General features: G+C 38.0%; 2 protein-coding genes across 7 annotated transcripts; both read right to left on the bottom strand.

The window, feature by feature from the left end:
- Positions 1-618: 618 nt before the first annotated feature.
- LOC103707403 (probable WRKY transcription factor 4) lies at positions 619-15,815 on the bottom strand. Of its 6 annotated transcripts, none has more exons than XR_005515026.1 (6): positions 15,210-15,815; positions 10,880-11,598; positions 10,659-10,799; positions 1,483-1,624; positions 1,188-1,349; positions 619-1,065 (listed from the first exon to the last, which is right to left on the bottom strand). XR_005515026.1 is itself a non-coding variant. In XM_008791872.4 (4 exons), the coding sequence occupies exons 1-4, from the start codon at positions 15,678-15,680 to the stop codon at positions 2,236-2,238; spliced, it is 1,602 nt and encodes a 533-aa protein (XP_008790094.2). In that variant the 5' UTR covers positions 15,681-15,813; the 3' UTR covers positions 1,848-2,235. The 6 variants fall into 6 exon arrangements, 2 of the variants coding, with proteins under 2 accessions (XP_008790094.2, XP_008790093.2); XR_005515027.1 differs by having other exon boundaries at positions 619-1,041; XR_003385796.2 differs by having other exon boundaries at positions 619-894.
- Positions 15,816-22,306: 6,491 nt separating this feature from the next.
- On the bottom strand, positions 22,307-26,026 carry LOC103707402. The gene is made up of 3 exons (XM_008791870.4): positions 25,691-26,026; positions 25,253-25,375; positions 22,307-22,708 (listed from the first exon to the last, which is right to left on the bottom strand). The coding sequence occupies exons 1-3, from the start codon at positions 25,938-25,940 to the stop codon at positions 22,554-22,556; spliced, it is 528 nt and encodes a 175-aa protein (XP_008790092.1). The 5' UTR covers positions 25,941-26,026; the 3' UTR covers positions 22,307-22,553.
- Between the last annotated feature and the right edge of the window lie 1,346 nt (positions 26,027-27,372).

Here is a 27,372-nt window from a genome sequence, read left to right as displayed (position 1 = left end):
GGGAATGGAGGGTGATCTGCTGCATAGCAAAGCAAAAAATCATTGGGCCATATGCCCAAGGTCTTGTAATTCTGTTGGGAGTCTGGCTTGCCTTTTTAGTGCCTAATTGCCACCCACAAAGTAAAACAACCCAAAGCTTTTTTTTTTTTTTTTTTGCTTTGCTTTATACGAAAAGTCTTATAAATGATATATCTTAATTAAATATGACTGTCCAATATGTTACATGATATGTATAATAGAGATGATAAGAGATTCTCATCTTCTCCAATAAGGCCGTTTGTTAATTTTTCTTTTTTTTGGAGCACTTGAGATAATTTGAAGAGGCAAACTTTTCAAAGAAATATCTTCATTTAGAGATATATTTGGTTGGATCCACGACTGAGCTCATGGACCAGTCCAACCAAAAGAAAATTTTCATCTTTATGCCGTGTTTCTTTCTGGTTGGACTGGTCCACCACTTTGGTGGTGAATCTGGTCGCACCAATAATTTTTTCCTACATGTGAAGTTAAAATGATGCCACCCCCCCCCCCCCCCCCCCCCCCCCCGCAATTTTGTTTATAAATATTGATAGATTCTTGTCCCCACCATGAAATTTCAATCATGGACTGTGACTACGATTGCTCATAAGCTCCCTGTTGTACTTATTTAATGTAAAAACTGACTTGCCGAAGTAATCAAGTCTGCATCTTAATTTTCAACTTTGACAACATTAATGAAAAGAAGACCGCAAAGATCTCATGCAGAAAGTAAAGCATGACAATTAACGAGAGAAGGGAACTGCTCTTTGCACCTTAGCTCTTCACTCCTTACTCTTTAGCCTCAGCCTTTTGCCAAGAAGCTTTTCAATCACCTTTGCCTTTTTCTTTTCGCCACCATTTTCCTTTCCCACGTAGCTGGAGTGCAGAAAATCCAATCAAGGGGTTGAAACACCATAAGAGCAAGAATCCTAGGTCATATAACTTGGAAAATGTTCTTCCTGAGACCTCCACAAGGACCTTCAAGTGTCCGTTGGCTGAACTACCCCAGGATTAATGTTGCACCTACCAGGACTTCTGTCAACCAGGCTGTCCAATAACTAGACATCCTTATGAATTGGGACACAGGTTTTAAATGTTCCATTAAAACACCCAGTAAAACTTTTTAAGGTTAAAACAGAACCTGATGCATGGTGAATGTCAAATTATACCTTCCAGGACGTGTGCTACTGATGGAAACTCCATGGTGCTCGCAAGAAAATTTTACCGTCATCTGATATTCTGATAAAGATCTCCATCAAATGCCTGGACATCCAAGTCGCTTAGTCCATTAATTCAGTGGTCCAGATTTGCATTCATGTCTGCACCCAGAGCTTGGACAAGCAAATCAGAATTGCCCAGTCAGATTCATGTGCTAGAATGTTAATCATAGCAGCTTGTGACAAAATGCAGTTACGTAAGAGATAAACCATACATTGAACTATGGTTAATTCTACTCCATCTTACCTGTGGCATACCAATAGAATGGTACAGAGCTATCGATGACTGCCAGAAGGATTTAGAAGGCAAGTCCAACCATTGTTCACTCATTGAAACACCACAAAGCCTCTTCTTTTTGCATCTTTATCAGCATGAAGATTTTAGATCCCTGCACAAAGAGCCTCATACACAAATAAGTAATGCATTAAACTATCAAAGACCATTTAAAAAAAAAATGTAGGATTAACTGTTCTATCAGTTTTTTGCATTGAATCAATTGGTGTGCACCACAAATTCATAATAGACTATTTGACTGAGATAAACTGTTACTCTATGTTTCTGGGAAAAGTAGAAACCTAAATCACATCCAAGCATCCACTTTCAGTTTCGAATACTAAAGAAAACCATATACAAATTTTCCATTTTGCCTATTATTCTTCTTGTATTCTTGAACCAGAAATGATGTATGATAGTTACAGTCAAGAAGTTACAGTCAAAAACCTGAGGAGGTTTTGAAAGGAACGCATAAATGAACAGTAATCACTAAAGGAGGGAGTTTGGTAGGTGTTGAATTGATCAGATACAACAACACAATATGAGTTTTAATTAATGTTCCAGCTGCAAAACTTCCTGTCCAAATCTGATAATTTAGAATGCAGTGTCGCTCTGTTGATAAAGAACTTGATCAGGACTTTCATAGTACCCATGTATGCAGCACATAACTTCATGAGCTTCCCCCATAGTCCAAAACAAACTTCACAGCAGAATAGCCTAAAAAAATTAAGTGATTTCATGCTCTTCTTTCAGCTCTAGAACTGCAACTGGTCTCTGATCACTGTTTCTGTAGTCTTTTATCTTAAGTGAGGCTTGATTATTGGATATGGTATATTGTGTTTTTGGTTGTAAGCACTTGGAAGTAACACTGGCGCTAGCTGTGTTATGGCTGCTGTTTCTGGCAGCAGGTACATCATGGTTATGTTTCCCCTCATATGTTGTTATAACAGCCTTAGGGTCTGTTGGAGCTCTCTCTATATGCTTCCTGACATTGCATCCCGCATAAGTGCACTTGTAATAGCTCCTGCTTATTGAAATAGAAGGTATCAGCTGTATATACAGAAAGAAAGAGAAAATATATTTACAATGTCAAAATAAACACCACCAGGAATTATAGTGAAACAAGTGACTCATAAATCAATCTTGAGCAAACTTTTTCAAATATTAGATGCAAATCATGCGGTTACAAATATTTGCAATTGTAATACTTGCAGATAGGGGTGCAATCAAGCTGATCTTAACTGACCCTGGATCTGATCGAGATTGGCTTGAAATTATTTTTTGAGCCTAATTTTGAGATCAAGCTTGATTTTCGTACAATTTGATTGAGCCTAACTCAGGCTTAATTTTGAATTGAGCTGAACAAGAGCCGAAGTGATCAGCTTGATAACCTCAGATTAAGCTGAAATCAGTTTGAGACCGTATCAAGCTTGAATCAAGTTTGTTCAAGCTTGAATTAAGTGGCTCCCATGGATGACTCTAATTCGTTGACATGCAAACTGGATAAATGACAATGTCTGGGTATCCATCTGGCAACAGCTTCAAAGATTTGATTACAGATCTCATCCATTTCATAACAAATACCAGTAATTAACAAAATCTTCCCCTTGTTCTCATGGAATATGGTTTCTGCATATCTTATAAGATTTGGGGGGACCTGTAATTTACTCAAAGCCAGCAGCCATAAGACAGAGTCGAAATAATCAGAGAAAGAACTAACCTTCAAGCACTATTGAGTTGAGATAGCCACAAAGGAAAGGAACTAGAGCTAAAAGTAGGTCGGATCATTTCCGACCGTATCCGATTTGGATCGGATTCGAATATTATTTTTTTTGGTCTGATCGGATTCAGATACAGATCCGGATAGTCAGTTCAAAAATCTTCCAGATATGGATACAAATGCGGATATATTTGATTTTTTTAGATCCGGATTCAGATCCGGATCTGGATATCCGTATAACAAGAGTAAGCGAAAAGAAAAGTGTAAGTTAAATCAAGAAACCAATTAAGTGATTAACCAAACCTAAACTAAAAGGAACCCAGATATTGGATGACCTTCATTTAAGACAGTATACAGAATACCCGACTCGAATCAAATTCTTCAAATCACCCCACATGCCTGAAAGGCTTAAACCTCTCGTTCGTCCGTTTCGTTCCTCTTTCCTCTTTGTCGTCTTCAAGCAACTAGAGTTTCGAAACTTCCGTCCAATGATAGCCGTGAGATGCCTCGAAGGCGCTATAGAATCTATCTACTTCAATGACGAGCAACCTTGAGTGGTATATCATTTATAAAATTGTAAATTTTTATTATTGATAAATGCTTGTTAAAATTATTATTATTTAATTGAATATTTTCTTTATGATCATGTCTTTATTGCTAGTTTTCATCGTTGAATTTTGCTAAAATTTGATTAAATATCTGAAAAAGTATCCGATTTATATTCGTATTCAGGTAAAAAAATATGGATATGTTTAATATCCGATTTGTATCCGTATCTGTTTATAATAATATGGATATACTTAATATCCGATTCATATTCGTATCTGTTTAGAACAAATATGGATATTAATTTTGATATCCGTTTAATATCCATATCCGTATTCATTGAAAAATATGAATACAAATATAAATATATCAATATCCGATTCATATCCTATCCATTTTCAGCCCTAAAAGGAACCCCATGAAGATTTTTCTCATAAATTAAAATTCTCATTTCTTTTTTAAGCAAAAGCCACATGTAAGTAGCATACTATCCAATTACAAGGGAATCAGAGAGAGAGAGAGAGATTAACGTGGCAACATGAAAGGTCCAACCAAAGTATCATAAAGTTACTTTCGTAAAATAAGATACAAAAGCGAAGCAGTGATCAATTGTCCAAAGTTATTGGGGATTAGGATAAAGAGAAACCAAGTGGCAATAATGTCCTTGTCAAAGATAAACCATAATAAGAATATCATTCCACAATTTTAAGCAAACAAACCATATAAGATGATACCTAATGTAATACCACACAACTCATAAGCCAACAAATGATGGGCATCATAGATAGGATCTGGACTCTTTACGGGAGAAACTTAAGAAGGGGAAAAAAATTTAGGGGCATTATGCAACAGGTATGGCAACACATTTTAACTCATCACTTTCCAAATTTAACTTATTTATAAGCAATATGTAAAGTGCAATGCATGTTAGGAAAATAATAATAATATCAATGTCAATTACCAAATTATGTTTACTTATCTCATTAAGTAATAATTCATAAAATAAATATTATATTCTTTATAGATATGTTATTATCTAAAAAATATAAGGAACTATTCCACATATGAATTACATGTACAAACAAAATAATATAGCATGAGGAGAGAAGAGGGTGAAAGAATGACATAAAAAATATAAATTTCATCCAAAATATATGTGTACTTAAAATTTGCAAAACTATCATATGAGGTGTTTGTACAGAAAATGCAATAAGAAAGAAGGCTACTGCTTCATTTCTCTTACTATATTAATCAAAAAATAGCATTACTAGACAAATAATTTAAAATAAAGAAATAAAAGTGGATGGTTGCTTCTTCCTCACTCCTATTGCACACTTGCACTCACCAAATCATCAATGACTTTCAAAAACATATGAAGAAAAAACAGATATCAAAAAACTATATATTTCCCAACTCTAGGCTTTGGATAATAGTTTCTCAACTTTCGAAACAAAAAAGTTAAGAAATAAAATATATGTCCTGAAATTCTGAAACAATAAATCTTGTTTCCCATCTCATTTTTTATTGCATCAATCAAATCAGAGAACTTAAATAATTAAAAGAGAAAGAAAGGAAAAAAAGAAGAGAAAAGGCATGCCTTGTCTTTCTTAGACTTCCACACAGACCTTTCCTTTACAGTCCAATTTGACATTACCAAAATCCTTTTTGGACTAGGTTTTTTCAAGCTATTCTATTCTTAACTCTTATTGTGACAATCCGTGCGGGCGTGTTTAGTTCCACATCGGTTATTCGCTGGGTAGATCTTGGATACTTATACAGGATCAAGGAACCCAAATAATACCTTCCAGCTAGCCATTTTGGAGGAGATCCCGAGTTGTTACAAATGGTATCAGAGCGGACCCAGTCCATAATCTATGTGGACTAGGGGACACTGCAGCACGGATCCATTAGGGCTAACCATGAGCCGATCGTGGTGTTTGTGATTAGATTTGAATGGATTTGAACCCTTAGCCTGACGAGGACGTCAGGGCTTGAACGGAGGAGTATGTGAGGATCCGTGCGGGCATGTGTTTAGTCCCACATCGGTTATTCGCTAGGTAGATCTTGGGTACTTATACAGGATCAAGAAATCCAAATAATACCTTCCGGCTAGCCATTTTGGTTGAGGTCCTGGGTTGTTACAAATAGTATCAAAGCAGACCTGGCCCATAACTTATGTGGACTAGGGAACACTGCAGCACGGATCTATTGGAGCTGACCACGGGCTGATCGTGGTGTTTGTAATTAGATTCGAATGGATTTGAACCCTTAGCCTGACGAGGACGTCAGGGCTTGAACCGGAGGAGTATGTGAGGATAAGTGCGGACGTGTGTTTAGTCCCACATCGGTTATTCGCTGGGTAGATCTTGGATACTTATACAGGATCAAGGAATCCAAATAATATCTTCCGGTTAGCCATTTTGGGTGAGGTTCTGGGTTGTTACACTTATATGATAATAAGGAGCTTTATGGAAGAAGCATAGGAGAGAGACAAAATCAAGATCCCTAGCCCAAACTCCTCACTCGGATGATTTAACACCCCATCGAGTCAACCCCCCACTACGCATTGTGAGAGACCCCCCTCATCTCTCGCTTGTGACGGGCGCCTCGCAATCACTCAGAGCGCTCGATCCATCCCCTCTGTCCTCTGCTCGGCTCAATTTGCTGCTCGGCCTCCCCTCTCCCCCTCAGGCGTCATTGGTAACATCCCCCCCACTCTCCCTCCCTCCCCCTTTCTCTCTCAATCGGATTAGAGTTAGGGCTTCTCCCATGCCCCGCTTCCTCTCTCTTTGCCCCCTCTCCTTCCTCTATCTCCCTCTCCCTCCCTTCCTCTTGCTTTCTTTCTTGCCCCTCTCTCTCCTCTATTTCCTTCTCCCTCTCCCCCTCTCTCTCCTGTTGTCTTCATTTAAGAACAAAGGAGAGTGGAACAATGGGGGAAGGTTTCGAATTTTGAACTGAAGTCGGCGAACCATACGCCAACTTCAGTTCAAAATTGAAAATAAAAAAAAAAAATCCAAAATGGACCAGAATGACACAGTACTGATGCAATATTGTACCGCCGGATAACCAGTACAGATCTCGTTACCGGTACAGCTAACCTTGATCCAATTGGTTTTGGCATCCCGAGGGTGACACCAATGCTTCTAACGAATACAAGCCAATTAAAATCAAAATAGGTAATTCATCTAATGCACACTAAAATTAAGTAGATAATGGTGGGTAAATATAAGGGATCCTTCAACAATATTAAAAGTGGTGAGGGTATTTTGAGAATAAAAGTTGGCATGAAAATATTCAACTTCAAAATCAAAACTGATGTTCTTTTGATATAATATAGATATGCCATCATATGGACACAAACCTTTGTCCAAAACTATAAGCATCAATTATGGATCCTATTCCAAATTCATCTCAATAAGATTTAGGGTTTTTTGCATATATACCCCATCAAAGATGCCTAATTGTGTATTTACCCATAGAAAATTAATAAATACATCTATAACCCTGATATTTGGGTTTTCTGCAGTTCTACCATTATGATACTAATCCAACCTGACAACATCAATAGCTAGCCATTTATCTTTTAAATGACTTGAATATCCTTTACAATAATACCCCTCCAAAGTTTTCTATGGTACAATAGATATTTTAGAAAGTCTTTTTTTCTTTTTTTGCAAAATTTTCCCTCCAAAATGTGTGAGAAGTTTTATCATTTAACTCAGCAAATTATTATTTAACCCACTATAATTTGGTCAGAATGATGAGGCAAAGTAGACCAAGAAGGAACGATAGCAACCGAAAGGGGAGAGTTAGGGTGTGTGAAAAGGGGAGAGTTAGGGTGTGTGAAGGTATGGATTCTCATACCCCTATCCTAAATTTGCCAACAGTCTTACAGCTCATAATGTCCTAGTTACGGCGCATAGTCATCAAGTACATATTTGAAACTTAGAAAGCTATTGTTTATTAATATTACTGAATGGGGATTGACAGTATTATTCCATAACCAACAAGCCTTATCCACCTATATGTGGGCTACAAGTAGATGAAGCTATGCTTCACAAAGTTCGAGAATGCTTTCTTATTGCATCAATTCCTACCTTAGGTAACTTAAGTAAAAGAGAGGTGTACATGAGATTAAATGGTCAATTATATATTACAGTAAACACATACATTTCTCACATACATATATACAATTGTTCTTTCTGTTCAAGAACAAAATCTTATTGGAATTGTCCATATCGGGTTCATCCATCGGAATCACTACACATCCCTAATCTAATGAAATGGGATGAATGGAGACGGTACACATAATTATCTTGAATGTATCAGCCATTTCTTTATTTTTCGATTTCTTGGAAGGGACAAAAGAAACATCTTGTTTTTCCTTCAAAAATCTCTGATCTCCAGTGGATGTCTCAACAAGATTTGAACCCCATTGAAATTCTCACCATCTGTAGAAAAAGAATGAATTGGTCTTTTGTGGGATTCCTAAGAAATTGTTCGATTTTTTCTAGAAGTGGATGATTGTTCATCTACTTCTAACATTTCATGAATGCCAGAGACATTGAGGAAGATCCAAAAAGGCATTTCACGAATCAATCTCATACTATCTCCGTTTATTCCATTTGAAAGAAAGGAAAGATTCAAAAGAACTAATCTTTCTTTTCGTTACTAACTCTTTGTTTAGTAAATCAACGTGTGATATTCTAAATCCTCATTTCTAATCAAATCAAAATGATTTATGGATAGATGAGAAGATCCTTTCAATTGGCTAGAGTCTCTTACTTGAAGAAAATAGATATTGTGGAATCATGTTAATACTTGAAGATAGGATGATTTTAAAGTTTTATGCTGACCAACGGATGAAAGTATTCAGAATAATAAATTAATGAAGGTTTGATGATTGAGAGAAGTATAATGTCATCATTTTTTCGCTCTTTACGATCAATTTTACAAAAATAGAGAGCAGAGAAAGAGATAGGGAGGGAGGGAGGGAGGAGGAGGAGGAGGATGAAGAATTGAAAAAAACCAGCAATATGTTGGAATTGTATGGTGGGTGAGTTACAAATACAAGATAAGGATAATAAATATGTTAATTATGAAATGAAGTTTTGACGTTGCATTAGTTGAGGATGAAGTGGTAGAGAACAAATCAAATAATATGCTTATGAATACTGAATATATGAAAAGGTCCAAGGAAGGAAAGTTGCTAAGAGTTGCCTCAAATAGTCGTGGTACAAAACAAATCACAGGGAAAAGGTGGGAAGAAAATGGCACTGACTATGCATGGTAGGAAGAATGGTCGAGAGTTATATTACTAACCATGAACAAATTGGATAGAATTTATTGGCTTTAGTCATGGTTTACTGTTTTGTGTATACGATTCAATTTCGAATCATATCAGTGGGTTTTGTTTTTATGAATTAATTTCAATCATATAAGTGTGCAACAAGTTTAAAATGGAATGCCACAAAAACACAAGCCAAAACTGCTTCCACACCAAAGCCTCTCCTCCCCTTTCTCACTTGCCTCCTTATCCTCAGTTTTACTCATATCTCCCTCTGAAACCTCATTTTATCTCCTTTTTACATGGCTGACCATCAGGCTTAATCAGTCTTACATCCTACACTCCTCAGTATGTTTACAATAGTGAGTTTGCCTATTTCTGGTCGGAAAATAAAAAAAGGAAAGCATGTTGATCTTTTGGCTCCACAGTTTATCAAAGTACCAAGTGTGTTTTTAGTTTTGGTTCCAGATTAGTCATCTGCATCTTCCCAGCTATCTTCTTTCTAGTTTAATGAACTATGTGATTTTGTCCTCTTCTTTTTTTCATTTTCATAAGCTGTTTCATATCCAAAAAGCTGACAACTTTAAAGTTCATATCTAACAACTGATGGTTCACATTCCAGAAACAATAGTTCGAACCTTATGCTATATGTTTGTGCACCTCTACGAAAACATGCGAAAAAGAAACTAAAGATGGCACTTCAGCAACTTAGCCAATGAGCCTTATAAAGTTCATAGTTAAAGCCTATTACATGGACCCCTTCCTTTATGTTGTTGCCAGTGCTTTCCCAGGCTGAGCCGCAAAAGAATAATCAAAAACAAAATTATGCTTGAAAGTTCTCAAGCGGGGCATGCCAGGATCAGTAATAGCACTTAAAATATGGAATCACTATACTTTTGAGATAAATCTTCTAGAATTGTACATGTAACAAGAAAGTCTAGATCCTATCATTCTACATCGTACTTGAAAAGTTCCTTCTTGCAGTCCTCTTCTTTTCTCTCTTAGCCAATATGTTTGCAACAACTTAGATGAAAATGCTGGATTATATGCACAGAAAGGCAGCTTGAAAGATGGACATGAATATGAGTGTCAAATGGCAAAAGATGCGGCGTCAGCTGGATCATTGAATTATAAGTGCTTATTGCATTTCTTCATAACAAATTTTTGTTGGAGTTCTGGATAGCGCAACAAACAATCCAGCAATACCTCTACAAACATAAACTCTTGTACAATCTAATGTGGATACTGATAGAAGGCAGAGTGCATATGCAGAAAATATGGTGGAAGAGCAAGAATAAGTTCCTTCAGTTATCCTGGACAAAGAGCTGTTTAGTTTCTTGTGTTCATATAGGTTTGTGAGATAAGGATACAGTATTCGCCTTGTTTATCTTCTTTTTATAGAAAAAAAAATCATAGCATTCTATGATGTCATGTTTGATGACCATCCAAGAAATTGTCTCAGGGATTATGAGCAAATTCTAGAAAGACCTAGTGTGAAATGATTATAAAGTGCACATTTAATGAGATATCCTAGATTAGAAACTGGACTTTTAATCATAGAAACCATAGGATACGATTATCCAAGAAAAGTACTACCTTGGGTGAGGATTTCCTTTTACCACTTTCTGCCCATACTTGCGCCACCTATAACCATCATCCAGAAGATCAACCTCACTTGTTGTCTGAACAATGATCCTAGGTTCTGCCACTGTCCTTTGTGAAGAAGCTGATATGTTCCTAACCAATTAAAACAAGCATTTTTCAATATCTGAAATTCAATGTGATTTTGGGTAGTTTGGTAGGTATAAAATATTCACCTTCTTTTAGAATCAGGGTCGTCATCACCACCTTCATCTGTTCTCAGTTCAACATTGCCCGCTTCTTCACTGTCGCTAGCACCAGATAATTGTTCAGCTGTTCCATAATCTCCCTTAGATGCTGAAGGAGCAGCCATAGTCTCATTTGATCTGCTGAAGTTTCCAGGGTAAACCAGGGAACCTGGTTCAGAGTTAGCAGGAATACCAGCATTCCCGTTAAATTCATTAGACCCACTTGGCAAAGTACCACCTTCCTTGGCATGCTTATTTGGTTGGGGCTGCCGATGATTGTGTTGACCCTTATAGATTATCTCAGTTATTTGGCCATCAAGGGAGTGCTCCACCTTTTTCTTAACTGGACAGTTTGGATGCGTACATCTGTAGTAGCTACGAGGATATTCACTGCCCTTCACCATCTTCTGTCCATATTTTCTCCAATTATAGCCATCATCAGCAGGTTTATCAACAATAACGGCTGTAGGTTGAGATCTCCGATCAGAATGAGGACCCTCTGTGGATTTCAAGGTGTTATTATCGGTGTTTGATGTCAGAGTCGACATTTCTTGGATTGGTGTCACATTGTCTTGTGCCAAGGATGTAGCTGTTGCCACTGAAAGGCAAGATGGATATTCAGCATGATTGAGCACTTTAAACTGAAACTGGGCAGCCTGGGCTGTGACTTGGGCCAGCGCCTGTTGATGGGACATTCCAAAGTTCCCCTGAATACCATTGCCCAATGCAATGAAACAAGTAACTTGTCTCACCGATGCTACAAAATTTAACTTCTTTCTAAACAAGAATTTGACATAAACTGAGAAGAAATTTGACCAAGGGAAAAAAAGGAATGGGCTAATAAGCACTTGTCAATTTCCAAACATATTAAAAATGAAGAAATATTTTTTAGCTCAAAAAGTTGGTCACTTTATAAGAACATTATGCACTAGCACAACAATGAAAAGCACAAAACTACTTTGACGTCTCTGTAAATTAATTCAAAATAGTGAACAGTTAAGCAGGAAAAAAAATCAGATAAGCTAGCTAAACGATAACAAATAAAAGGGTTGGTGATAACAATCACCTGCAAAGCAGTCATAAGCAACTGCTCCATTTCCTTTGATACTTGTGTTTAGGACATTTTCTCTAAATTAGCAACTAGGTCTCATGATTAGACTTAACAAATCTGGTTAGAAATTTGATTCAAGTCAAAACCAACAATACCCTTTTAATTGTGTCTCTGTCTCAGCCTTTATTTAAAAGGAAGCTTTGTTCCAAACCCTGCCCAAACAACAGAAGGGAAATTCAATCCTCAACATAGTTGCCATGAACTACAATGGGCAGATATGATCTGGCAGCTGGTATAGAACAAACTTTTCGTCATTTCTCATGCAAAGGAGTAAATCTTCAATAAATGATGAGCATATTGATGACTGATGGAGTGATGCTAAGATATAGATGGTTGTGATGGACATGAATGACCGAGATTAAAATCAAGGGTTTGCTTGTTGTTCAGTACACCATAGCAACATGTACATTTATGATCAACTTATAAAAAGACTAGAGAGAACGGGGGTTCAGATATAGAAAGAGGTAGAGGTGTGGGTATCACAGGAAAGCTGATTGTGTCACAGAGATCAGATTTTATATGTGTAATATTGGCGTTAGACTTAAAGTAAAATCCCAGCAGAATTTTTAAGTTTTGTTAACCTTTGCTAGTGGAATTGTTAATACAGTTATAGATTCAATGAGGGAATAAAAGGTGAGGGCATGAGGTAGTAAAAGTACTATATTATTGCAGAGGAAATATAATGAACTTGTATTATGGATTCTATTACAAGTTAAGCAATTTGAAGATCCTCAGAAAAATAAAAGGTCAAGATAGCACATACCGATTAATATTTTCAAACCTTCCTGATACCCTTAGACAAGAATTTTGAGGAAAGAGTATTTCATAATCTAAATTATATTTTCATTAGCGGCATCCACCTTGACATATATAATTAACCACTAAAGCTACACTTTTTCCCTCCAAATACTGAAACATAACAAAAATGTGAATGTTTTTTTATCAAAAGAAAAGGTGAATATTGCCTTTTTATGGATATGAAGCTTACATCATAACTTCTTTATTAAGTCCATTCATAAGATAAGATTCCTCCTCAATACTCTTGCTACAAACAGTCTGTTGCATTCCCATGCCAACTCATAATAAATTTACCTCTGACATAGGAAACCAATTCCCAGATGAGACCATCACTCTCATCATTGAAGATTACGTGGTAAGAATGAGCAGATAAACTATTGACTTTCCTTTAACCAACAGTTTCTATCAAGATTTCTTTTTGGGGTCAATATTTCTTTTTAAAATCTCTGTTTATGGAAAATCAAAAATATCAATGAACTATAGTAATTTTGCACATACTAATTTTGAGACAAAAATCTATGCCTTGATAAGTGGGCTTTTTTCCATCATAATTTGGCCTCTGTACCACCCACTTTTCTTTGATATTCATCAAAATAACTGGATTGCAAATAGCCCATTGACAACTGTGGTCTGAGTGTTTCCAGATAAAGCAATTCGATTAGGAGTTACAAAAGCACAATACATTTTTAATATATTTTTTAACAGCCATCTTGCTTCTCAAAATACCCCATGTTGCACTACTACAGTTCTTTCATCAAAATACATAATACTGTATTTCTGAAGTCTGTAGAGATTGAAGAGAGGGAATACATTGAAAATTCCCCTATAAAAAAAATACTCCTTAAAGGCTTAAACTAATTTTTAACATCTTAATCAAAGCTAGTCTGTCTGACAGCATCACAATTAATTAAATTACATTTGACTCTGTAGTTTGTCCACGTTACTCGCAACTGAGGATGTCAGTGTTAGCATGGTTTTATCTTTGAATACAATCAATACATTCCATAAAATACCATTTCCTTACATATGGCATGCCAGAAATCCTCTTTCTCCCCATCAAAGAAACAGGGGGAGGAGGGGAGAGGGTGCACTTAGCAGCTAGAGGACAGATTAACCACTATCTAGAAGGCTTCCATCAAAGGAGAACGTCACAAGGCAACTGCATCTCAATCTCTTCCAAGTCTTTTATCTAGAAGCACTTTTTCCTCATTTGTGTTAAGAATTAAGTTCCCTCCATTAATTGGTTCCAACTATTGGTAATAATGTAATTCAACCATAGGAGGTGTATCACTAGTTCCAATTAAAAAATTAGAACGACTGCTTGAGATTATAGCATATAATTTCTATCTAAAGTATTATTTCAGTTTTTAGATTACGTAGTAAGTCATAACCATAACCATCAAGCCATATCCCAACTAGTTTTGGGGTCAGCTATATGAATCCTATAAATGACTACTTTCTGTGTTATTTCAAGCTTTTCTAGGTTCAGGTCCACAAATCTACTTAGCAACCACAATAAGTAATACATCTACTAAGTATTCAAAAAAAAAACCCACCAACTGAACTCACTGAACATCTTTATGCCCTTGTTTTTAGCCGATTGGATGCATGGATTCCATTGTAAGAGTTGCATACTTGTATTGGCATGATCTCGACTTCACAAGACCTGAGTAATCTAGATCAGTCAAAGTCAAAAAGAAAGGCAAAATGTATCTGTTAAGACATAAACTTTTGATTTTTTTAGACGGAAGTTTAGTGGGCCATCTAAAGGCGACACCCCATGAGTCCCTGAGGCTAAGTGGGTACATATTAAAAAGTACAATCTCTCCTTGGCTTGCAGTAACATGGAACCGAGCATATCAGATTGTGTGCATCACAATTAGACTAGTTCTTTATCACAATTTAAAGCATCTAGACACGCCAAAGTTTGAACTTTATAGTTGAGTCAGTGGTGGTGCATCTTTATTGCGCGATATTAATCTTGCGCCATAAGATAAATAAGCCAAAGTAGTAATGCATGCCAACAAGAAATTCATCACCTAGTTTGATATTGCTTTTGTTCATCATCAGCATAAAATTGTCCAAAAACAAATCGACCACCAGTCCACACAATTTAAAAGCTCCACAACAAAGGGCTCTCGCCCACAAAGGTTGTTTTCATTCGATGAAAAATTTCATGCAAAATCAACAAACTACATTACATATCCACCAGATATGAAATATGTTGCAAGTTTTGCAGCAAATTTCCATCCCCTTAATTATTATATCACTAAAACAAATTTCAGACCACCACTTAAATAAATTACTTGCTACCAATCCATACTCAATTAGCATCCAAAATTTGACCTCTTTATACTACAAGAGCAATTCAGCACAAATTAAAAATCGAATTTTTAAGCGATCACCTACCACACCGGGTGAAAAGAGAGCAGGAGAACCCAGCAAACAAGTTGGGCTGAGTCCTGGCGGCACCGCGAAGATCTGAGGAGGCTGAGCTATGTCCAGGCCCGGAGGCCGGTTCTGCCGCCCCAACCCACCCTCCTCTCTTCTCTCCACACCACCCCTCGAAGCCCTCTCCGCCTCCTTCTCCTCCTGCCCAATCGGCCGCCGGGGCGGCGCCGCTCCCACGGGGGAATTCATCGCCCCCTGAAGTAGCTGCGTGAAGGATTGGAACCCCGAGTCGGCGTCCTCGGCGAAGAAGCTCGACACCAGCGTCAGCGGGCCTGGGCTGACCTCCGACGGGCCCCCACCGCCAGCGGCGCCGCCCTGGAAGAGGGACTCGTAGGCAGAGCGGGGCGGGAGGGAGATGCTGGGCCGCCGCGGCGGGCCAGCCCTGGGGGCCGCCGCTTCTCCGCCACCGCCACCATGGTTCTCCGCCATCCGGTTCCAATCCCGCTATTTTTCGTCGGATTTCTTCCGAATTTTCTGCCGGGTATTTCGTCTGAGAAGTCAAGCCGTGTAAACTTGGGCAGTGGAAATTAACTCCCTCCAAATAAAAATCAAATCGGTAAAGTACCGTTGACTTGGGGGGCGGTGGGGAGGGAGTTAATAAATGGGAAATGGTTAATGACTCAAGTAGCCTTTGGGATGGTGGCCAATCTATCCTCTAGTTAAATAATTAAACATTTTTATATAATTAGAAATTGGAGATTTGATGTACTGAATTAGCCTTTGCAAGCTGCCATTTCACATGAAAAAGAAAATTTATTTTCCCAATTTCACACGAAAAAAATCATTGAGTCATAGAATTGAAAATTACCACATTGATAGATGTACGATCCAGCCGACCTGCATCGAGCTTTAGTATGATCAAACTTAGTTTAAAATTAATTCGAGTTTAAATTCTAAAATCAAACTTGATTTACTCATCATTATATCGAGCTCAATTCAATTTTAATTTTGAATTTATTTGAACGAGCTAAAATTTATTTAAAATAAAATAAAGCTTGGCTCAAACTTAAATGAAATTTAATTTTAGATTTCAAGTTTCGGTTCAAATGATTTGGATTAAATTAATATCTAGTGAACTAAAAAGTAAAAAAACTACACAATTTAAAGTTTTAATTCAACAATTTTTTATGCATATGATATATAATATATATAATTTAAATATATTCTATTCTTATTGGGCTGTGTTTAATTTTTGGCTTAGCTTATAATTTCTGTAACGACCCAGGATCTCACCCAAAATGGCTAGCCGGAAGGTATTATTTGGGTTCCTTGATCCTGTATCAGTACCCAAGATCTACCCAGCGAATAACCGATGTGGGACTAAACACATGCCCGCACGGGTTCTCACATACTCCCCCCGTTCAAGCCCCGACGTCCTCGTCAGGCTAAGGGTTTATATCTATTCAAATCTAATCACAAACACCACGATTGGCCCGTGGTCAGCCCCAATGGATCCTGCTGCAGTGTCCCCTAGTCCACATAGGTTATAGGCCGGATCCGCTCTGATATCATTTGTAACAACCTAGGACCTCACCCAAAATGGCTAGCCGGAAGGTATTATTTGGGTTCCTTGATCCTGTATAAGTACCCAAGATCTACCCAGCGAATAATCGATGTGGGACTAAACACACGCCCGCACGGGTTCTCACAATTTCTTTGTTACGTATTTTGCCGGTTGAAATTTTGTTTGTTTAGCTTCAAATAGAGCTTAATTCAAAATTCTCATTTGAGACTCTTGAGTTTGAGTTGGATTTTCTAAATAAAAAATTTTACCTAAGAAGACAGGAAATATACATTAAGTTTATTTTTAAGTGACCACCCCTCTTAAACCAATGGGTTCTCACTATTTCTCCCCTGTCATCTTAGTCTTTTATATTTATATATTAAAAAAAAGGAGTTAAATATGAGAGGGAAGTGAGACACAAATTAATCCTGCTAACTTGAGTTAAGTATTCCACGGAGATTAAAGATTATATGGGGGATGGAAGAGAAAAGCGGGCAAGGAGACATGTAGGCCAGACTCTAGAAAGTTTCTCAAAGGATTTTTACTTTGTCTCTTCTAAGAGGAGAAAGAAAAAGGCCTACTTCTAGAAGCCCCTTCCCTTGAGAACCTCTCCGCGTTACAAACCGTGTAGCTGTCCGATCATAGAAAAATTGCATGCCTCCTCCTCTTCTTGCTGGCCCGAGACGTGACATAATAGATTAGCTTTTTCCAACCTCTCCGTCTCTAATTTTTTTCCTTTTTTTATGGAACGCACGCATCATACATATCTACCATAAATATATTCTACAAAAATAAAAAATAAAATATTCTCAAATAGAATCAGAATAGATGATAAATTAATTCATAAAATTTTATATAAAAAAAAGTAATTCAGTCTACCGCCCTCATTAGCTTAATTTTTTGTAAATGTATTTAATTATGAGAGACATTTTTTGACACTTCTGTAGATGCCATATAGAAGCGAAATGGCTGAGTCATCTTCAACAGCAGTGCAGTATGCTCTCAAAAGGTTGATATTTTGTGTGATCACGCAAAAGAAGCACCAACATGATTCGGCGAGATATGATTTATGATTTTTTTTTCATATCAAAAATGATTTTTGCCCTTAAGGTTGAACCATAAAAGGGGTTGAATCATAAAAAGGTCAGCATCAAATTTGTTGGATTTTTATGAAGTAACATAAGTTGTCGGCAATATCTAATGTATCCACCACCTCAAGGGTTTGGAAACCCTGGCCTACAGATTGTCCTATGTCCTTCGGATTTCAAACATCGACTTAATTGCTCATCTCATGGGGCCCCTAGTTTAGTTGCATCTCTTTAATAGCACCAAAGAAAATAAAACTGAATTTATGGACACCATTAGCAACCATTTGTGGGGCAAATTAAGGCTGATGCTTATATGAGAATGATGCAAATTCAACCCCTTCGGAGAGCCGGATCATTTAGGCTGCGATCAGTTTCGATATAAAGCAGACATAAAATTTGGAATAACTCTTATGTCCATGAGATATCATTTGGAAAGGAGATAAAAACAAGGAAGAGTTACACTGATCAAATTTATTTATATTATTATGATTTCATCAGGAGGAGTTGTTATGAGCTATCCCTTGATATAAATTATTATTAAAAATATTTTTTTAAAAAGTGCAGTTAAATAAAAATTTATATAATCCATGGTCTAACCATTCATATACAATTTTACAATTCCCATTTCTCTTATTTCCGAGCTAAAAACAACCTTGATGTGGTGGTGGCGACCATGCATCTATTTACGAAAGATCACAAACCATGCTTCTATTTACGAAAGATCCGCATGCGTTACATATGGGCTGAGGGAGTGATTGCTAATCAATAGCAGAGTTCTCGATTTTAAGTGCGACTATGATCTTTTACACATTTGGATGAAGAAACAGATTTATCCAGACAGCAAGTCACACTATTTTATAGCTTTACCTTCTTCTTTATTATGTAGATGAGTTGTTGAAAATTTACATGCGTATCGAAAAAAAATTTCAAACCGACCTAGACCTTAATTCTAAATTGAAAGAGGATATAAGCTTGAATAGCTATGCTGCTGGTTGGAAGGCAAACTCTCTAGCAGACTATATTATGGATAAGATATGAACTTTTCATTACCCACAGGCATTGTGAGATATTATTTTTGCTGATTCCATGAGATGCGTTTTTACTGATTCCGTGAGACGTATTTATGTATATCAGAACTAATGCAGCCATCCCCGTTGCCCCAAAAATAAGTAGATGCCACTTTAGAGGGGGCATTTCAGGAACCAAAGAGACGTGGCTGCGGCGGCGACGTGCGAGGTTGGCGTTCTTTCGCGCAGGTAACTACAGAGCGCTGCGCGTGTGCCATCAGGATAACCCTTTTGACGTCACTCGCAGACAGGGAGGATGCATCAATAGCTTTCATTCAATTGATGGGATACGTTTGCGAGCGCAGCACGGAAGGAGAGAAGCCCGGGCCACCAAGGTGGTCGCCTAGTGGTAAGAGGACGATAATTTCGTCTAAGTTATCCGGATTCGAAACGCGCGGATGTTGATTAAATTAGGAGATCGGATGTCCTACGCCTGGATGGCTTGCTGGCGCTTTCTTTCCACTTGTACCAAGGTGGCGCTAGGATGACGTACCTACACGTGAGGCGGTAAGCCCACGGATCGGAGAAGGCACGTGAAATCTGCGATCTGTATCGAATATTCTCTGATGGAAGGAGGGCCCAATGGGGGCTGCTACACGGGTGGGCTAGTCCCTCCCCTCCCCTCCTTTTATATACCAAAAAAAAAAGGAAGAATAGAAGCTCGGCAGTTTTGTTTTCCCCTCCACATAACAACATGGGGAGCTCCATTGGGCCATCTTTCCTTCTTTCTTTCTTGTTTGCACCGGCAGCACCGTACACTAAACGTAAATAAGTACAGCTAATTTTTTTTTTTAAAAAAAGCTAGCCCAACGGATGAGAAACATCCATCTGATCCTCCAAATAAAATTTTCGATGTGCTGTACAACGTAAGATGTCATCCATTCAGCAGCTGAGTTGGCTTTCCGATACAGATGCATGACTCTAAAGGATCTAGAGTTCTTTGCCATCAGAATAGAGAGTATCCACCCAGCACGAAGGGTCGCCCACAAATTTCTCTATCGCCGTAGCTGAGTCACCCTCCAAGTGTATATACTCCGCCCACAGAGCGCTCCTCGCAGAGAAAATCCCCTCCCATGATGCCCATAACTCTGCTCCATTGGACCACCTTTTTCGGCTGGGTTTTGCAGGGGAAGTTATGGGAGTCGGGTACTCATGTAGCATCCTCCTCCATTGGTGTAGTTTCCTCCTAACTTAGTCCTAAAATTTACTAAGATTTCCTTGGCTATGTATCCTCTGCTGCACAGCATCATAGTTCCAGATCGGCTAATAAAAAGGTGCAATATAGATTTATAAACCTGGACCGGTCAGCCATTTAATAGTTCACGGTTTTTGGATTATGAATTGATGACGGGTGGTATCGGTGTCGGGTCCGGTCAATGTTGCAGTCTGGTTAGTTATCTAGCTTTTTTTTTATTTATAATTTTATAAATTAGGTAACTCTGATGAGGACCATATTTTTTAGATCTCTGATGCAAGTCTTCTCATGTAAAGGCTCTAGCATGGCTCAATATGAAAGAGAATTGAACTTGTAGAAAATTCATTAAAGCACTAGTTTGCAACTTGACAGGATAGCCCCACACTTCACCGTGATCTCTCCAGGGTAGACCTATTCTGAGCCCCGGCCCTTTCATGGCCCAATCTGACGCTCGAACCAAGCTTGGTCCATTGATCAGCCTGGCTTGTCGAAGGATAGACTCGATCAGACGGGCTAGTAAAATAATAGACTCCTTGGCCGTTTAGGTGAAGCATATGTACTGTAAAGCTAATGGAGTAGCAGATTAGGTAGCCTCTTACGTAGCTAACCATTGTGGAGAGACCCTCTAGCTAGGCGAGAAGGACTTATCCGGAGCGCTCCAGAAACTGTTATCTTTTAACTTTTTCGTTTTAGCAAAAAAAAAAAATAAAAAAATAAAAATAATAGATTCCTGATTGGAGTTTTCTCCTTCTTCGTCGACTCTCGGTGGGAGTTGGACTCTCACAGCCTCTAAAGGCTAGCCTCTGCTTCTATGTAAAGAGCCCCGATCCCTCTTTGAGACTAACCAATCGATTACCGCTGGACTACACCTAATAAAATTAGAAAACACAAGCTCACGGAGTGCCCGAGGCAACTCTCCATCTTCTGACCACAAGGTATACCTTGAATGGTTAGCCACACAGGCAGCCATCCAGTCAGCAGTCTTGTTGGTATGTTTTGGTGGTCAATGTCATTGGTCTTTGTCGCTAAAGCCGGTCCTTTGTGCCGATCAAGAGCCGTCACCAAAGTCTCAATCAGCGGCAAGTGGGCTAGAACTTGGACTCGACCAAGCAAAAGAGCCCCTGCATCATGTTGGAAAATCACGGTTTGATGCTTTGGAATCAGGCTCACATGATGCAACTCTAAGCGTTATCTTTATATAAAAGAAAAGAAGATGAATTTTTATTTTATTCTTTTAATTTATAAATCACTGCATTATAGATATACAAACTAATTGAGTTCTCAAAAGAAAGAATATATTTAATCTATTGATTTGTTAAACCCTGTTGCAATGTAAACCACTGTCGTATCATAGAGTTCTCTGTTTAGACTTTCTTTAAAGCTCAATTATAATACATATTTATCATGAACAGTTTGTGTCATCAAGCAATATATTCTCTGGTGTGATGAGTAGATGGAAGTTGGCCATCAATTCATTTTATTATATGATGAGACGAAGTACAAAACGCAAGGTGGAAGAAACCAATTCCTTCAATTGAAGCACATTCTCACCAAAATACTTGAATCTATGAGTAAATCTTCCACAGTCAAGGCATCGCTTTTGAACATCCTTTTATTGTTGTCCACCCATTTCCTCCATCACACTGCCATCAAAAACGCATCCCAGCCAATCCTAATATTTTATTTTTACTTGCTCATATAGCATTCTCCTCAGAGCAAGAGCTGGTTCTGGATAGTTTCCTCCCTTTGGTCCCCTCCAATCCTCCATCCTCCATTATACCACCACCTCCTGGTAGTAAAGCCAGAGACTCTTTTTTAGAGCACTGGAATCTTCATTAATACTTCTGCCTACAATAAATAATTTAGCATAGCCCAGCATGCAAGATAATTTAATCAGTGAAGAAAGCTAATAGCTCACAAAGTGACTTGAAAGAAAGAATGGCAACATGCTTTCCTGCTGTACCTAGGCACTCCGAGCATATTGGATATGGGAGCTTCATGCCCATTCCCAACAAAAGCTGTTCTTTTTGAAGAGAATTCTTCCATGTTATGTTCTTTTAGATCGATGAGGCTGTGTTTTTTGGGTTCAATGGATGTTTGAGAAACTTGCAAAGTCAGGTGACAGCAATTTCATGGCTTAGAAAGTAACAGCATAGGTAGGCACTTTTGAACTGATTCTGGCCTGTGGTTACCAAAACAGATGACTCATACACTGCATTGTTAACCATGTGAATGTTGCTGATCGAAAAATATGTTTGATTCTTGAATGCTGTAACACAATGCTCAAATTATTTTCAGCTGCTACATTTTTTTTCCCCTCCAGAAGAGAAAAACATGACATAAAGGAACTATTAATGGTCTTTCATTACAACAACAAATAGCAGCAGAAATCATGCTGCATTTGGAGCAAAGAAATGAACAGATGAACGACGAGGTTGCTGCTGCATGTCATGATGTTTCCTTGTATGGTAACTCACAAGCAGCCAATGGGTTCTTTGACTTCACCTGACCCAGCATTTCAGCGACGGTTCTGCAGCGACACTGATTTCCTGGACGAATGACATCCCCATAGACAGCCATCTCAATTATATCAAGCTCCTTATCTGCAGGGAAAAGTTTCATGTAATTCTACACAGGTCAAAAACCATCAGAGCCTGGAAAGGAAAAATAGTATTAATGATACAGTATATGGGAACTAACAACGCAACCGTGATCAGTCATTTGGGTGATGATGCTCACTAAAATTGAATCTGATGACCTGCTAATCTTTGAAAACATTGCAAATCTAGGTTAGATTGGTACAACTTTTTATAGATAGCAAACTACTACAAGTGCAAATGTGATCAAGAAGTTTTCCTCCATACATCATCCTTATGGACTATCCTTTGCCACTGTCGTGAACAGCTACATCCTCAGTCAACTCCTATTTCAAAACTTGAATCATGGTTGCTTCAGCTCCGCCCTGCCTCTACTTCCACTCATTCTATGTAAATAGGAAGCCCTCAATCTGCTGATAATTCATTTAGTCTTTGTTTTGCAGTCTATGCTTAATAAATTCTATTTAATCCTAACACCATCAATCCTAACTATACCATGCAAATGCCTTGGAAATATAGTCCTATATTGACCACAGGATTCTAAATCCTTTTCGCCCCATTTAAACCTACAATCTTCCCACACAGAATTGCCAGAAGTATTTATGTCTTAAATAGCCATCCTCAAATTTGACAATTATGTGTGAATGACAAATAAATCATAAGAATAGCTACTCTTCTTCTAGTTTGTTTAAATCAAATTTCTTCCAAAACCATTCCACTCTTCTATGATATAGAAATAAGATAACTGTAAACAAATAGCAAATCAGATTAACATTAGTTTGACAGTTTAGGCATCACTTATCATCATTTCATGACAAAATGCCAACATGTAACCAACTGTCCCCCTTTTGTCATCCGGACAATGCATCATAAGTGGTATCAGTTCAAGTTCTCAAGCCATTAGACTACATGTTCACCAACTGTGCCACCACCAAACATGAGAAAGATTTAAAGGTTCAGCGGTGGCAATAGATGCGGCCATTACAGGGGGAACAATGCCTAGGAATTCATAAAATTGATCTAATATAGAACTATGGTCAGGAGGCTTCTTTATTAAGCTTATCCTTACAGTTACGATGAAGAAAAGGAATGGAAAGAGACAAATTCCATGTATCCCCCCTCATTTCAATTGAAAAAATGCAATCCACATGACATCTTTTCTTTCGATTTTTTTTTTTTTGCTCCATTTCTTTAAAGCCCTTCTCCAAAATGCCGATGAGAAATCAACCATATTGTCAGCTTATTAACAATAAACCACCCACATTCCACAGAAAAAACATCATATGACGTGCCTTCTTGCATATCAATAGCCTTTTAGTTATAACATGTAAAAATATAATGGTTCAAGGCTGACCCTTGGAGACAGAAAATTTCTTGCCATTGTCATATCTACTCATATCAGCACCATTTCCTTTGAATGCTCGCTTCTCATAATCATCATTTATCCCATGTTCGCTCTCTCTTGATTGACAAAAAAACAGTATGAAACACCATTTCTAGTTCTTACTTCTTGCCTATGTATGCCTAACATTACAGTTTGATGAAATCAATACAGGTCACCAAAACAGTTTAGGTGTCCCTCAATATGGTTTTGGCATCATTTGACCATGCACCAAGACTTGGTGCTTGTTGCTAGTAATTGTCTGTGTCCAGCCGAATCCTCATTAAACAACCTTTTGATACATCCTCTACATCTTCCCCTAATCTTTCATCTTTGACCAGTATCAAATAATCTTCAGCTTCATCTCATAGAGTGTGATTTACATCTTTAGTTCTCTCTCTCCAAGAAAACTCTATGAATGTTTGTTTGCCATTCATAGGAAACACTTTTTCACAAAGATGGCCCTTAGGGATACTTTTTCATAACTTCCAAGCATGTTATCTTATATTTCTCTTGTGCCTTCCTGACCATCTGATACAAAATTACAACTCCATTCTAAATGTCTGAAGTTAAACATCGATTGGTTTGGGCTGGATATGATCCCAAAAAAAACCCAGTTTTTTAGCTTTAGGCGATTTTGGCCCAATGCTACTGAAACCAACCCCCCAAACTGAATTACAGATGCAATAGGCAAACACATTCCTTTTGGCTTTGTTTCCTTGTTTCTTTAGTTAAATGTGGAAAACATTTTCATAGGCAATATTTCCATGGTTCCACATTGCTTCAGCCTGAAATAAGTCAAACCATATGGAACTTCAAAAGCCTAAGACTGGTAAAAATCATGACCCAACATCAAAAGCCAAAGTCTTCATTTTTATAAAATTTTAAACTCCGAGCACCATTAAAGTTGTACTGGTACTTACCTCTATTGAAGCCCAATGCTTCAATAATAATCGGCATCTCAGTATATGCAGGCCATGCATGATTTGCCTTAATTACTTTTTAGTCTTAGAAATTCTGGTTTCCTTCATAAAAAACATCTGAAAATACAATCACAAGCAACACAAACTTCCAAAGCAGCCATAGAAACAAAGATAATATAACTTACAAAGAGTTGAAGAGAAGAAAAGAGGGCAAAAGAAAATGAAGGCAATGAAGCACACACATACCAGTGAACTTGATATCACATGAGAAACCCTCCAGTTCAGCTTTGTCCACCCACTTCTTATCTGACTTAAACCTGTTCACCCTCGTCTGAAGAATTTGGCAGTTCTCTGCCGTCGACTCCCCACCTACAAAATCCTTCGTCACTCGCTTCTATTTAGCATTCAATAAAAACCTCAGAGCTAAAAAAATGACATTTTTTAAGCCAAATATGGCTTTAAAAAACAGTTTAAACCTAGGAATAGGCCCAATATCGATGCCGATATAAGTAACAAAGAGATCCCAAATTGCAACAAAACATCGAAATCCCATTTGTATCAATCGCAAGATTTTATGATGATAAAAAAAGGCAAAATATTTCGCTTAAAAATCAAAAGTAAAACTAAAAAAAAGAAGCCAATGAGAATCGAAAAGAAAAATCGATCTGTTGATGGATAGGGTACCTTTGGAGAAGGGGATGATGTGGTCGTACTCGTAGCAGAGACAGCCGTGGCAGTTCCAGAAGCGCTTGCAGACGACGTTGCCGGCGGGGTCCTTGCGCCACCGCTCCGGGTGGCGGCCGGGCACCACCTCCGCCTTGGCCCAGCACAGGGCCTTCGCCTTGGCGTCGAAGAACCTCGGTCGCTCCCCCCTTCTCTCCCCCTCCTCTTCGTTATGATTCCCGCCGCCGCGACGAGGAGAAGAAGAGCTCATCTCCTTGCGCCTCTGGATCGCCCTTTCTCTCCAAAACCCTAAGCCTCGATATTATTATTATTTACATCCCGGATACGGTTCATACATAAAATGAGTGAGTAAATCAAAAAAGAATAAAGTGTGTATCAAAGAGAAACTAGATTAGAAAGATGGAAAGGAGTTGAGCCGTTTTTTTATTATTATTATTATTATTATTATTATTATATCGATTGTTTACACTGATCTCGTACGAGCACAACCAATTACATCACTAGCAAAAAGGCTATCCAAAGAAGAAGAAATAGAGACCTGATGGGTCCAAAAAAATTCTTTAGAATGATGGGTAGCAAATTAGGCAACCCAATCAGCAGTTTTTTTCGTTTTTCGAAATACATGTTGGACTGGAAAAGCACGGCACTCCTACAACATCCATCGTGTCGTTTAGGAGCGGGTGCTCTGCCTTTCCCCGTCCCTTCTCTAGTAAGCACTCAATCAACGAGGCTGAGTCTCCCTCCAGGATGATACACCCAGCCTCTAACATATGTCTCGCATGAAAGAGTTTCTCTCATGCTGCCTTGAGTTTTGTCCCAAATGCTAAAATCTCGAAAGAATGATGTCCCCCAAAATAATCAACCTGGAGTCGTGGTCCTTGATCACAAATGCCACTCCATTACTATCACCACCAGCGGGCAGACTCCCATTGTCCTTCATTCAATCTAATTCCATGCATCTTTAATATGCCAAACCATGATACACTCTATAGTCGAACTTCCACTCCAAAGAAGAAACCTAATCCTAAGATAAGGGCTAAATGAGCCCATTTGCTGTAGATACTATGGTACATTCATTTAGCCCTGTGAGAGGTTGCAAGAAAGGTCTTAAATGAAGTGTTTTGGCCAATGCAAAAAGGTGGTTATTTCTAGCAATATCTTTTCTTGATACGCTTCTTATATTTATAACTTCATGGTTTCCTCCCTACATAAATAACTCACACTTATCCAAATAACTTCTTTTGGATAATTAGTTCCTGTAATAAACTATTTAGGTGTGTTCTTTTCTATAAATGACAAGAAGCCAATCATAATCCCTCCATATGTCATATATAAATTTATCAAATAAACCTTCATTAATAAAATATTACTTATTAATTGTTATTGTTTGATAACTAGTAAAATTTTGGGTTAAAAACCAAGGTGCCTAGACAAAAGCACCCAAGTGGCTATGTTCTAATAGTTTTGCAAAGCAAGGATAACATCTAAGTAATTGCAATTCGAGAAGAGGACCATGCACGTGGCTAAACCACTCTACGAGAAGAAACAATGGGCAGGTTAGCCTATTTTTAAAGGTTGTCTGATTGTTGCTTATCATTTCATTATCATTCTTATTAACTTATATTGTAGAATAAATTTTATTAGGTGTAGGAAAACTTATCCGATGAACGGACTTATTCCAC

The sequence above is a fragment of the Phoenix dactylifera genome, chromosome 15 (genome assembly GCF_009389715.1).
Source record: "Phoenix dactylifera cultivar Barhee BC4 chromosome 15, palm_55x_up_171113_PBpolish2nd_filt_p, whole genome shotgun sequence".
NCBI lineage: Eukaryota > Viridiplantae > Streptophyta > Magnoliopsida > Arecales > Arecaceae > Phoenix > Phoenix dactylifera.
Note: the sequence above shows the minus strand (reverse complement) of the source record. Positions and strands in the feature narration are given on the sequence as shown.

Coding starts and splice junctions, on each gene's coding strand:
- LOC103707403 (XM_008791871.4), bottom strand. CDS start 15,680: ATGGCGGAGAACCATGGTGGCGGTGGCGGAGAAGCGGCGGCCCCCAGG. Junction 10,800..10,879: donor GACCCTGATTCTAAAAGAAG/GTGAATATTTTA, acceptor TTAATTGGTTAG/GAACATATCAGCTTCTTCAC. Junction 2,534..10,658: donor AAAGGAAATCCTCACCCAAG/GTAGTACTTTTC, acceptor TTCAATAAGCAG/GAGCTATTACAAGTGCACTT.
- LOC103707402 (XM_008791870.4), bottom strand. CDS start 25,940: ATGAGCTCTTCTTCTCCTCGTCGCGGCGGCGGGAATCATAACGAAGAG. Junction 25,376..25,690: donor CATCATCCCCTTCTCCAAAG/GTACCCTATCCA, acceptor AGGATTTTGTAG/GTGGGGAGTCGACGGCAGAG. Junction 22,709..25,252: donor ATGTGATATCAAGTTCACTG/GTATGTGTGTGC, acceptor TTTTCCCTGCAG/ATAAGGAGCTTGATATAATT.